Below are 14,429 nucleotides of genomic sequence, written 5' to 3' on the forward strand. Positions count from 1 at the left end.
TGTAGTGTCTAGTAGCTTTGCTCGCGCGCGAAATTTCAGGTCAGCAGTTGGTTACAGACCACGCCTCCTGATATTCACAAGGGCTCTTTAACTCATGTTTATTCATATACTCAGATTATCATCTACACGGTTAAAATTGTCGGGATGTTATCGATAATTTGTAAAGCAGTTGGTAGCTTTTTCTCAGATTTTATCAAGGTAGAGATATTTTTCCCCCATTACACAATTTCCTAGGAAACTCCTCATCAAAAGTAAGCGAATTCGTGCGGGAAAAAATGGCCAGAATACTAGTAGCAGTGCACGAAGGTAGTTGAGCGAGAGAACTATTGAATATTCATATTTGCTTAAAAAATCTAACCAATCAATGATCTGTTTACTCCCGCGCGAAATTCTAGCATTGTCGCGCGTCAATTATGCTGACGCCGAGCCTGGACCTCCTACTCCCAAATTGGTCAGCGGCACCGTACCGGGTACGGTACACTTGCACTCTGCACACAAAAGAGCATTTAATTTGTGAATGCTGACCTCGACCGATCGCTTGGATGTGCTAACGAGCACCTGAAAAACGAATATTTTCCAGGTTACCTGGTTCGTGCATTTAACAGAAGGTTGAGAAAAGCCAACCTAGTAACTTCAGTATTGTTTTGGATTTCCAACAGATAATGATCGGCTCGATTAGCTGGCAGGTCCACATCTCATCAGCGTCGACTTGGCCTGGCTGGCAAACCTGGAAGTGCAGCGTTCCGTAATTTAGCGATCCAGTGGTTCCGTGGTTCCTGTGCTGTGCGCTGAGATGACCTGAGCGCATACTGCAGACGAGATCGAGTTTCTACACGACCGAACTGATCTGACCTCAGATTCAGAAATCGGTCACGCTCGATTTTGTATTGTAGCAGCTTTTAGTTAATTCTGCGGAAGTAGATCCCAATATTATGACGAAAAACTGCAAGGACGTTTGAACATCTACGTACCGTGCAGCTGCTCTTGATGCTTCAGGCTCAACAACTCATCCTTGTTGCGTCTCATTTCTTCAAAATGTTTCGATCGAGGTCGTTCAGACATGAAGATGTTTTGCGGGAGCTGCCGGTCTCAAGCAGTGAGTAAAAAACGAGTAGAACAACGTCTAGCTGATGTCCTAGTATCAGAATGGCGTCTTCATTATCAAATTATGACTAAATGAGATGATAAAGAATACACAATGCGGTTTACAGAGTTGATAATTAGTTTGAGAAGCCACCTTGGCACCTAGCAATCAACAATCCTGATGAGATCTGACAAAAATCTTCATGCCATAGATTCTAGTCAATATCTAGAACGGTCTATATTGACGAATTTAAGCCAGGTACATGTACATTACTACATGTGTATGATGACTGTTATTGATGTAACAATTGCGTCAACTATTACTATTAAACAGTATTAGATGAAGTCTTCAAATTCAATATCTTGTGCTTGCACCTAATTTTTGGCAAAAATGTAGATTTTCTTCTCGCTATAACGTTACAGTCTTGTACAGTAAATTACTACACAGACCTTCTTCCCCTTGCCTTTGATTTAATTTGGTTCAGGGGCAAATACATTGTATCTCGGGATCTTGTCATCTCTCGCTAGGCATGCCATGGTCAGCTCAGTCAGTCAATCAATTTGATACATAGTAGACTAAGATCAGTCCGGGGGGAAACCCGCTCATGAGGGGGGCATCTACTCTTAACGGTTAGAGTCATAGGGATCCCTCCTTGTCATGCTCATGGCAGGGCCAGGAGTGCTCATGAGGCCATTGGAGCGAGATGCTGACAAGACCCCCTGTTCACTTTAAATAGACCTTATGCAATGACATCATCACTCGCTTGACAACTAATCGCGACGCCATCTTAGACTCTAGAGGGATAAGCGAAGTCCTTGACAACGCACGCGTGCAGCTAGCTATATGCTTTTCTTATGCGCGTTTCCGGCGATCGCCGGCGCCTCACTCGCCACCATTCGTCCCCAGGCCAGTTGCAGTGCGGTCTTTATGTTTCGTTGTTCGTCTCTACAAATCAAAGAGGAAAAAAAAAAAAAAAACAGGGACAGAATGGCTACTATGTCAAAACTGTCAAAATATGTAGTGGAGTTGACCTATACAGACCGAAGGCAATGATGCTGGCTCCTGTAGGATGCGCTGCCAGCTGTTGCGCACACAGATCAAACGTTACGACAAACCAAATTTCAGACCTAGCTTTTTATTACATTCAAACAAGTTTGACATGACATGACACATTATGCAGCAATATTTGGGGTAACTTTCTAACATTGTGCAATCGAAATACTCACAGTATTCAGTAACTAGAGTATTCCTAGGTTATATCGCAGAAATTTGTATCCATATCGCAACATCGCCGTTCGCTAGCTGTAAGTCGCCATTTTGAATCCGTTAGCCAATCACGTGCGAGGTACGTGTTTTAATAAAAAACACATAGAAATCTACCTCGCATGTGATTGGCTAACGGATTCATATGTTGAAGAGTTGTTCCAACCGCTGGTATAGTTGCATCTTTTTTCATGAAAATTCTACCAAAATGTTGGATATATAATTAATCTGGTGAGTGCAATGCATGTAACCTGAAATTTTGGTTTTGCTATACAACTTACAAGTTTGAATTTGCCGATCTAGGGCTGTGAATTAGATGCAATAGAAAAGACAGTAAAAGAAACACTGATGCTGTGTGTAAATGCATGATGTACCTCGCGTATAAAAGCCCTCTGAGGGAGGGCGCCCTTCAGTTGCTAAGACTGTGTGACGTACGTCATATGCATAAGGTCTATAGGCTATTATCCATTATTATTAACGTTAGGCTATGACATACAAATTTTCGCAAGTTTGCTCCGTGAGTTTTTTTTTTTTGTTTTGTTTCACACACGTGTCCAGTCTCCATATGATGAAAAGAGGGAAAATTCTCTGCGTTTTTTGACAAAAATTGAGTTTTAATCAATCGATGTACATGCAGCGACCCACCAGAACACGGGTGCCAGTGAGTTTGATCATGATGCAGGGTAACCCCGGGGCGCTCCTTCGCATTCGGCGTTCGGGCTGTGTTTCACAGTTAGATGCAGGGCTGCAGCACCTTGGCCTGATTCGACTCAAAATTTTTATGCTTTTTTTTCTGCGGCTCTTGCCTCTCCATGCATGAATCAGCTACATGAAATGGAAGTCTGACATCATTTTACAAATATTTGTAAAGAGAAAATAAAATCTGTACTAACCTGATCTTGTGCATGTAGGCCTAGGTTCTATTCCGAAGTTATACTGTACGTTTTGGTACTCCACACTGATAGAGTAGGTGGGTACTTCAATTTGTGAGCAAACTAATCACTTTGCAGGTATTACGGGTTTACTTTCTTTGTGATTCCGCCGTCCACCATCCTTTTGCCGCCTTTCATGCAAGCATTCCGTGGCATCCAGCGCAGACAGCACACAAGCCATGCAATAAAATGCCATGTACAGAAATCTCCTCCCATGCGTGGGCGAGCTCACTCTGGAAATCCTACAGCTTGCTTGACTTGCGCGTTGTCTGCTTGACCGTGATTGTGAAATATTGTGCACACTCGTAATGTGTACTCCACGCAAATACAATTCCATGATATTCTCACATTCAGAGCTTGCAATATGCTCAAATTTCAAGTTGTGGACCCCGACCCACATAAATGTATATGGTAGGTTAAAAAATTCGCACCAATTGGGTTTGACTGCACGCAAAAGCGTAGGTTTCTACATGTAGCCAGTGGTCGAATTTGGACCATGTTACGGTCAAACTATGGCCGGCTTGCTTTACTGATATCAAGCGCCACAACAATCGTGTGTAATTTGACATCGTAAATGACATGCTGCAGAACATGTACCAGTACCTCTGGCTACTTTCATTTATGCAGGGCCGGGTTGTAGGCGATACGGTACAGTAAGATATGTGTAATGGCTCCAACAGGAAGGTGACCCCAGCTCGACACAAATTTTGTTGTTGCAACTAAACAGTCCCTTTTACCCTCTATTATTTATGTGGCCCAAAAACTAGGAATGCTATTTAAAATACCCTGAGCAGTTTATGGGATATGCAAAGATGTAACCATATGTCATTATGTATTCCAGTTCCTTTTATGGAGAGAGGATTACATTTTTATAAAGCCTTTACCCTGGGTCCCAAAAGGTTTAGTCGGAACTAGTGACTAGTTCTGACTAAACCTTTTGGGACCCAGGGTAAAGGCTAGTCGGGCTGCGGGTATATTTTCAGTGTGGGTGTTAAAGGGTCAATGGTAACCCTGCCTAACTGCCCCCCCCCCCCCCTTCTGTGGCCCCCTTGTAATGCGATTGTGTTTGACATTCACCAAGTAACATAATTATGTCCCATGCCTTTGTTTACCTTGCACATTTTAAGCTGAATCTAAGTAAAATGTTCATTCAGAATGTCATTCACGAGTCAACATAAAATGAATTGTTAGGTAGTGTCTTTGTAAAAAGAAAAATGAAAAGAAGAAAAAATCTGTTTAATTCTTGATTAATTATGCCCATGTACCTTTACATGATGTGCAATATGTATATGTACATACTTTAAGTTTGTGTGCTCTATTTTACTGCAGTTGACAGTGATGCCAACATTGGACGAAGTCTCCGATCTGCCAGTGCCATGACCTTGGCCCTGAGCCCCGAGGGACCCCCACTGGTTCCGATCCACACCACAGGAGGAGGGGGAGATGGCCCCTTCTGCTCCCCCGTCCAGTATGTGTACTCCACCGGCAGAACAAGGAGACGGCTGGAGCTGGGCATAGGTACATGAGATGAGCTAGCCTTTGACCCCAGGCTGTTTCAGATTACAGATGGTGGTTGCTTTCATACCAAAAAATCACAGATCTTAGATTGATGTGTGCCAGGGGTTTTTGAAAATTTTTCCTCACAGATACAATTGTATTAGAATTGCAGTCCAACAGTTACCTGATTTACCTGGAATAATGGATTAACTTTGCCACAGTATACTGTACACTGGAAGCATCATGACCATAGCTTTGTTGTAAGATTTACTTCACAGCAAAGCTTGCAGCTTTCTGGTTTCAAACCTTGATTGGGTCACCTTTTCCCACAACATTATTAAGAGAACAAATCTAGTGACGTAGCTGTGTGAAGATGCTTGTACCTGGTCAGATGTTAAAACTTCATGTACCAGGTACCGAGACAGAGACATTAAGAGGCAATGTGATTATAAATGCATGCATACAAGTCAGTAATGCATGTGATGGTGTACTCTCGCTCAGTATTGCATGTCTGTGCTGGTTGTGGTGGAATGGGGAAATGAGTGGGTTCGGGATGGGAAATGTTTTTAAGCCCAGAGGCGAGGTCCATCTGATCTGCTCACAACAAAAGTTCTAGCTTGCCTCACTCTCTATGATGGAAAACTTGCAACACCATTACTGTAAAAGTGGACTTGTATTTCCTGAAGACTGTATTACACTACTGGCATCCTATCCTGAGAATTGTTCATTTTACTGTAATACCAAGATGGGGGGGGGGGGGGGGGGGGGGGGGGGGGGACCTCAAACTAGAAAAGCACTCTGAGAGTGCCAAGCGGGTTTTTCCACCACTGATTTTGTTCTTCCATGGAGATCGGTGATATCCACTCAGTAATGCATGCTGAAATTGCTCACTCTCCCAATATAGAAGCCTTTTGTTACGTCATTAACTTTCAGCTGCGCAGCGCCACGCCTAAGCAGAAACTAGTGCACGCATGCTAACCTCAAATATGGTCTGCTTGAACTTCCAAGTTCATAGACCCTACCTGCCAAAATATTGAAAATCCTTTGTAAAATCCATAGGAATTCCCGGATCACCACCAAAATTTAATCATAGATCTATTACTTGTGTCTTTCTCAACCTTTCCTGTAAGTTTAATCCAAATCCGTTCACAACCTTATGAGTTGTTTTTGCACATAGACAAACAAACAAACACACAAACAAACAAACAAACTTACTAATTACCAAACCAACCAACAAACCAATGAAAATGAAAACATAACCTCCTCCCTTAGGGGAAGTAATAAGGGGTTAACGCTTTAATCATCCTTAGAAAATTATCCTGCACTTATATTTTTAATATCTTACATACAGTGTATCGTTTATCTACCACATGAGTGCACTTTGTGAGTCTGTCATGTTCTTGAAATAAATATGTTTAATCCTGTGAAATGTTTATCACTTGTTGATGTTCAGATGCTGAGCGCCCAGTAACACCAACGTTTGAAGACTTCACGCCACAGTATGCAAGCACGCCTGGACCATCCACACCACACAGATCCCAATCAAGGACCCTCCAGTCAGCGCGGAAACGCCACTGGACGCAGACGTCGGACTATTTCAGCCACCCGGGGTCACCTGAGGAAGCCATACTAGAGGAGAGTGTGTCGTGGCTAAGGCGGGCCAAGAAAGCGCGGCTAGAGAGGCGTGAGTCATCCAGTGAACTGACCAAGAGGCTGCAGGCCCTCACAGCTGACCAGCTTGTTACGGTCATATCAGATCTCGTCCGCAAGCACCCTGACTTAGAAGAGGTCTGTTTTCTAAATTAGAAAGTTCTCGTGCCATAATCTTCACTTGGTAACCATTGTATTTTTGGGATATTTTGTTTGATATTTGTTTTTGACATTGTAAACTGTCTTGTTCTTCGTAATTTTAAAAACACTCCCAGAAGAATACTTGTTCCAGGGGTTTCTTAGATTTAGATTTTCCAACAGCAGACTCCACTCTGCTATCCATAATCTATTGTGGAAGGTACTTCACTAGTTTTTAATTAACACACACTCTTCAGGAATCTATTTTTTTATGCCTCCGCAACGAAGTGGCCGGAGGCATTATGTTTTCGGGTCGTCCGTCCGTCCGTCCGTCCGTACGTCCGTCCCGTTTTGTTTTTGTCAATATCTCAAGAACCGTGTGGTGGTTTTACATCAAACTTGGTATGAGGGTATATCCTTGGGGGATGATACTTTGTGTGGATTTTAGGTTCACAGGGTCAAAGGTCAAAGGTCACAGGTTATTTTGTGAAAAAAAAATTGAAATTTCATGTTTTTCTCCATATCTCGCAAATGGTTCAAGGTATCTTCATGGAACTTAGTATATATGCTTGTACCGATGGGCAGTGATTATCTAGGGAAGTTGGGGGTCATGGGTCAAAGGTCAGGGGGTCAAAGGTCAAGGTCAACTCCTCAAAATATCACTACTTTCCTTAAAATGCAATATGCCTGAAGGTTTTTTTAAAAAAAAAAAAAACTTGATGTACATTTGTATGGCATGTAATACCCAATGTATATTTTTGGGGAAGTTTCTTGCCAAAAGGTCAAAGGTCAAAAGGTCAAAGGTCAAGTGAAAGTGCTAAATTGCACTTTTTCCTCCATATCTCGAAAGTAACTCGAGGTATCATCATGAAACTTACATATTCATGCATGTTCAACCTAACAGTGATTCTCTTGGGAACTGTGAGGTCAATGATGAAAGGCCAGGTTTAGATAATGCTATTTTCCCATTTGATACTGAAATTATACTTTTTCTCAATACCTTGAAAATTACTCAATGCATAAACTTATAAAAGGGTCAAAAGTCAAGTAAAAATCATCAGTTCCCCAAATACCTGCACTCTGACATTTTAATCATTCATCCAATTGAACCTAGTTCTAGGAAAGTGATCATTCAGCACATTTGTGTCAAACCTGTCATTTTAATATTTTGCCAATTGTGTGAAACTGTCATCACACATTGTCAAGACATTGTACTATAGACCAGAACCATGCATTATGGCGGAGGCATATCAGTAGCCGTAGCGATATATCTAGTTTACATGATGAAATAATTTCTCTCTAATGTTTGCATCTCTTGCCTGATGTTGCCATTGTGTAACTCACCTCCTTGATCCATTCGTGATTTTAACATTTACTGCTATCAGGCCACCCAGCATATTAGATCGTCATCATCATCCTCATCATCCAGTTTTGATTCAGGTTTGTCACAGATAACGGGGGTGGCCAGATTTACTTCACTCTGAACAGCAACTGCTGTCACACTTTCTCTTCACCTCACCCGATTCAGGGCATCCTCCTTCCTTGTGAGCAAGCCTTCCCAAGCTCCTCCTCCACCTGTGTCTTCAACGTCTTCTTCAGTTGTCCTCACTTTTGGGGCTCATTCTCTCTAAATGCTGTTACTTTCCTCAGAGCTTCATCATCATTCTTCCTCAACACATACATGTACAGTAAAAGTGGAAGTTTTCACGTTGTGGAAATTTTCCTACATTTTGCGCAACTAGAAGCACTAGCGCAAAACTAAAAGTGTAAGCAAATATTTTTGCATGCCTTGTTTTGGAATCTTTCCCTATCAGGAATGAATGTCCTGATTCCGCAGAATTAAAAACGTGAAATTCATCTTACGCAGCTGAGTGGGATAAACTACTCAGGCAAAAATATCTACATTTACAGTACTGGGTACCCATACCAGCGTAATCTGTTTGCCCTTGCTAGCCATTTTACTGATTCCTTCAACCCAAGGATGTTCATCATATCCTTGGTCATCTTTTTATCAATTAGTTCCACAAAATACATCTCTCTCACTACCTTATCAATATTCTGTCTGATGACTTACTAAAGTCTGAGTTACTAACTGCCCTGATATGAGGATTAGCTATTTCTAATTCATCCTCTCTTGTTTTCGTGGACATCATTTATATCAGGACCTGCAAGAAATCATTCCAGAACCAGACGTTTCCAGCTACGAGGAGAAGATATGCGACCTCTTACACAGTGTCTACCGCGCCATGCCGCGACAGAGACTGAGCTCTTCCCGAAGTGCCTTCCACTATCGCCGTGTTCGGCTACACATCATTAAATTCAAGGTACAAAGAAACAGACACACCTTTTTTTCATGTCCATAACATAAATGGTTGTATGTGGGACTATGTAAGTGCTGGCTAAGGCCTCATAACATGCATGTTATTCACACTACATTATCAATCAAATTGACATAGTAATGACATGTTTTCAGTTCTTAGATATTAATATTCACAGGTTTTGCCATTGTAAACAGTGTATTATCCATGTTCCCAAATAGTGTTTCTATGTGTTTGTAAGTGAATATTATGATTTTCAATTAACAATCACTATTTACTTTATAAGGAAAGTTTGCGAGTTAAATCCCTTTAAGGAATTTCATACATGAAAATGTGAGTGTTGAATGACCATGATTACGAAAACTCTATTAGCACCACACATTGACAATGGCCACATCCATGTGCACTTCTTGTGCAGTTTGCAGTCTGGTCTAATGCATCTGTATAACAAGCCCATGATTTACCTTCCTGGAGCACCAGTGAAGAAACCCCAGTTGTGGGACTGTACTCAATGTTTGTGTCAATACTGTCAGAGTGGTTAATTGCATTGTACTCTGTAATTCCATCAATTCTGCTGTAATACATTGTCCTGTAACGGATTACGAGGGGTGCAAGCCCCTACATGTTCCCCACAATGCAGTAACTCACTTTACCCTGGCTTTACCTGTATTGTGCCTACACAACCTAGGCTTCTCTTTTGTGTGATGGGACTGGTTAGGGAGTGGGGATAAGTGTTTGACTGGCTAGTTCATGTGTAATCCATGTATTGTTCTTTTGAGCACTCAGTGTTAGAGCAAGGGAGTGAGCAAGGGGGTGGGGGTGGAGTACAAGGCTGCTGTTTGGTTGGATTAATCCCATTGTGGAGTTCTAGGAAACTGGGGAGAAGGGTTGCTGAGTTTTGAGACAGAGATGACTAAGGCCTTGGGAATGTTTAAAGAGGGTGACCAAAGATGACTATAGATGGTCAAGAATGGTCAAGTGCAGGATGGTTATTTGTTGTAATTTGTCAGTTAAGTTTGTCAAGTTACATTGCTGAAATATTAGAGATTTAATCTTTCAAAATACTTGTGACAATTTAAAAAATTGCGTATGTGGAGAATTACCAATGTTTGAATATTTCTCCTTCAAATTTTCGTTTTCAAAATTGCTTCAAACTTGGAACTAAAAGGCATTCTTTTATCTTCTCAAGTCAATCTCCCTTAAAATACTTGCAATTTTCAAAGCAGTTGATACATTTTGAGTTTGGAAATGGTTGTGCTATTTTGTTTACTTGCTAGAAAGACAGACAAAACACAAAATCCTACCTTTTGTATCATTATCGTGTTGTTTATTTTGTTTGTTCCTCTTAATAATTAACAGAAAGAGTGTGTTCAACATGGCCGACATTTTCTTCATTGCCGAGCCTGGGATGCGGCCATCAAGTACGTCCTGGTTGCCTGGCGACACGTCCATAAACTTCCTGTGTAAGTCAGAGGTCATTGCTAATGAAGTTTATTAACCTTTTTAATTTGTTGTAAAACAGTGCTGTTATTGATCTATGTGTGTAGGGGTGCTTCTGCTGAACATGAAGACATGACATTATATACTGTAAAAGTGGATATTTTTTAGCGCTCAGCCGGGTAAGAAGAGTTTCACATGTTTTTGATTCCGTGGAATCAAGACATCAACATCTGGAACATATGGCAAGCAAAAATACTCACGTGCTTTTATTTTTGCGCTAGTTTCTGGTTGCGTGAAATGTGCAAAAATTTCAACACCGCGAAAAATTTCCACTTTTCCAGTATGACAGCCAGCTGTCAAGTATGCATTGTAGCATTGCTATTGTGGGCTGTGAAGCATTTTGGATTGCATACTAAAGTAAAATTTAGTGTAAAATTCTTAAAGGATGGATTGCATACTGCACTGAACGTAAACAGGTCTTGGGTTCAAGCCTAGTTCTGGCACTTGTGCCATTATGAAAGAGTGTGCATTATCATCAAATGTGTGTGCACTGTATACATGTCTGCTTAGCTGAAATACTCCCAAAGAATGAAGTAGATTGCTTGCGCTATAGGTGTGGTCTTGGATTCCAGCCACCAGGGCAATATTAAGTAGAGTGGTCAGGCACTTGAATGAAATGTTACGTGGTGAAAACCTTGTAAGATAAAAGAAAGAAGACTAGAACAACAAGAAAAACATCAGACAACAACAGAGAAGCATGCCATAGCTGCAAAGAAAGACTTTGCCAATGCCTGGATAAGAGGGGTTGCAAAGGGGATTATGGTTCTTAGCTTCTGTGTGGTTGAATTAATTGTTTCATGGGTTGGTCCAGACCCACTAGACCAAGAAAAAGTTGTATAGGGTAAGCAGGGATGGGCACTGCTGTTTTGGGTATTCATCAGGTTACAAAGCCAAGTGTAGTCCATTGTGCGAGGTGGGGTTATTGTTCCCCCCCCCCCATGGTTTGTACTTCAATAGGGAATTCAGCTTAGTATTCATTCAACATTTAAGGACAGCAGTGATCTTTCCTTGCAGAAAAACAAGTGTGAAGCATATTCCGCAACTACTAAGCATGAGCAAAACTATCAGCAAACTATTTTTGTAATGATAATAATAATACAGGGCACTTACAAGCAAGGAGGTACCTCCGTGCTTACAAGTGTATAATGCGCCAATTCCACATGACTAATGTGCTCAAGGCGTAGTTAGAAAAAGTGAATTATGATACAAAAATCATTACACACATGTATTAGACATCAAAAATAAATAGAACAGTGAAGATGAAAAATAAGAAATTATTATTACTATTATGATGATGATGATGATGTTTTTTTTTCTTACTCTGAGCTTAAGTCAACAGGCTGTTTGTCCCTCTGTATGACATAGCCTACAAAATGGCGCACAGGCGAGAGTGTGCTCTGGTGTAGATGCGCGCGCTCGAGAGTATTTACAATGCTGCAACATTGTGAATACACGAGTGCACTGCATCCCCACTAAAACATCATGAACTTAGACGTGTGCACTGCTTGTTTTCTGAAATGGGTCTGTTAACTGAAGCCTCTTTGATTGACAGGTTATATATGGAATGTGTGACAAGGTTGTATGGAATACTAATTGCCCCTATAGGTCAACAAGCACACTAATCTTACATGTCTGAACGTCTTAACATTCTAGAACTCTATACTTGTTTGGAAACACATTTGAGAAAACATGATTAGGAGCAAGTTCTGCTGTAAGTGTGAAACCCCTCATATTTTATCTATTTGTTCATTATTTTTAAAGTACATGAATAAGTTGATTGGAATTGTATTTCTTCCTGATTTCCTTACAGGTGGGAGTGCCCCGCCCACAACAGGTTAAAGGTCACATGTTACCAGGGACTCGCAGCCGTGTGTGTGGAGGCTTTGCGGAAGGGAGACTTCAGCCGGGAGGTGCTTGAAGAATGGAAACCAAGGTGAGTGTGCTGTTAAGAGAGGAACAGCCATTTAGCAGGGCTGCACACTAACCCATTTTTTTTCTACTGGTCTGGCCTGTCTGTCAGACCAGTAGGTATCCAGTTTTTCCATTCTTTACTGGTCCACTCCTGAAAAAGTTACTTGTGTGACAGTGATTTTTACTGGTCATGGCCCATCGGACTAGTGCCAGTGTGAAGCGTTGTAATTGAAGTGTTTCGGGTATTGTCATCCACTGATTACAGGTAATTGTGTGAAATTTTCAAACTGTCAGGAAAAAAATGTCTTTCATTACAGCTGAGCTCGAGACGTATATCAATCTATCAGTATGAACTCATCCAATCTCCTAATGAAGAATTATTTAATCTTATTCTTTAGAAATGGCTTCATTGTTCTATTGTATATCAACTTAAAACTCTGATATTGATGAAGATACAAATACTAGTTAGCAACTGATTACAAAGTTATTTGATATAATACTACAAGGAAGTGACCATAGATTTTTGGATTAATCTTACAAAATGTGTCAATCATCACACACAGTAAATGATATTTTGATAATTTTCATAGGCGTAATTTGCTTCAAAGGTTTACTGTAATTGCAACTGATTGACAAACTGTCATTCATTGGCATAGATTAACAGCAATCAATCAGTGTTTGAGTAATAGCCATCATGATGAAAATTGTGGGCACGCATACTGGGTGGTCGGGACTGAAACCCTTCACCTCCTGATTGTCAGACAGGAGTCATATGGGGTTTATGGGATTTATGTTAGTCATGAAGTGAGGATAAGAAGTACAGTGGACTCCTGTTATAACAAAGTCTTCGGGACCGGCAGTTATATCGAAATTTCATTATATCCAAACAAACAATAAAAGACATAGAGCGAATAATGTTGCGGCCTGAATTTTTACTTTGTTGTAACTGGAATTTCGTTATAACCATGTTAGTTAAAACGGGAGTGCACTTTATATCAGTGAGGTGGAATTAAGTGAAGGTCAATGTACTGTAGGTCAATGGGAGAGGTATGATGTCGTGGTATCTTCACCTTCTCCATGGTGAACATGTGGTTACTTTGGGTGCATCATCTTTTTTCTGAAAATGTTTATTTTCGTTTTTCATCTGACAAGATGGCTGGATAGTCCAATAATTCAGCTACACCAGCTGGTCGTCCATGGGATTCAGTTGTGTGTACAAATTATGTATACATGGGACAGACCATTTATAGTGGGTTATGCCCCCACCTGCTCTTTGGGACAAATGAATGAAGCTGGATTTTTTACGTGCGTGGGCTGTTACTCTCTGACACAACAGGACCTCCATTTTATGTCCTATCCAAGGGACAAGGCTTTGCCTTTTCTAGATGGGACAGCATGGTAACATACAAACACTGCTAAGACTCACTTGAGTTCAAACCCGCACCTGCACCCAATAGATACTGTATGCTACTGCCTGAGTCACGTCGAAGTGTTAGATTTCATAGATTTCCTACTTCTGGTCCAGTGTTCTATTAAACTCCTGTACTCTGTTTCTTCACCCTAATGTACAGTCTAACCTGTCTATAGCTACCACCTGCCATATGCGACCACTAAACACAATTTTCCCCATGTTAATGACCCTGTCTGTAGCATCCACCTGTCCACAGCGGCCACTTTTTTCATCTCCCTTGCGTGGCCACGATGGACAGGTTTGACTGTATTAAGTTTGAACTTTGTGAGGAATTGCATTGTACAATGTACATGTACAATATGTAGTCTGTGAAGCAGAAACTGTAGTCCTTAACTAGCCATTTACAGCAGTAATGGTAATCTCAATTCTGTTTCATCTCTGACTGTGTCTCACCTACTGGTATTTCTTGTTTTTTCTCTTCTTCTTTTTTTTCTCCCTTTTTCTTTTCCAAATTCAGAATCGAAGAGATGTCCAGCGCTGCTCCAGAAATGATCGCCTGCATCCAGAGACTGAACTTGGTGATAGCTGCAGTGTCGGAATCATAGGAGCCGCACCTGTCCAGTCACAGATGGTTGATCTCAGACAAAGAGGGCGCTTTTTCTTCTGATTGTCCCCCCCCCCCCCCATTTTTGCTCAAAGCAGCATCGCTTTCCACATAAGAACAG

At 41.2% G+C, this 14,429-nt stretch overlaps 1 protein-coding gene across 1 annotated transcript; it reads left to right on the forward strand.

Annotated features, from left to right (window-relative positions):
- The first annotated feature begins 979 nt into the window (after positions 1-979).
- On the forward strand, positions 980-14,309 carry LOC139712410 (uncharacterized). Its single transcript, XM_071624233.1, has 7 exons — positions 980-1,096; positions 4,609-4,797; positions 6,230-6,564; positions 8,727-8,888; positions 10,242-10,345; positions 12,193-12,315; positions 14,222-14,309. The coding sequence occupies exons 1-7, from the start codon at positions 988-990 to the stop codon at positions 14,307-14,309; spliced, it is 1,110 nt and encodes a 369-aa protein (XP_071480334.1). The 5' UTR covers positions 980-987.
- Positions 14,310-14,429: the final 120 nt, after the last annotated feature.

Source organism: Diadema antillarum, unplaced genomic scaffold (assembly GCF_040938485.1).
Source record: "Diadema antillarum isolate AM-2024a unplaced genomic scaffold, OU_Dant_1.0 seq00001802_RagTag, whole genome shotgun sequence".
NCBI classification, from domain to species: Eukaryota; Metazoa; Echinodermata; class Echinoidea; order Diadematoida; family Diadematidae; genus Diadema; species Diadema antillarum.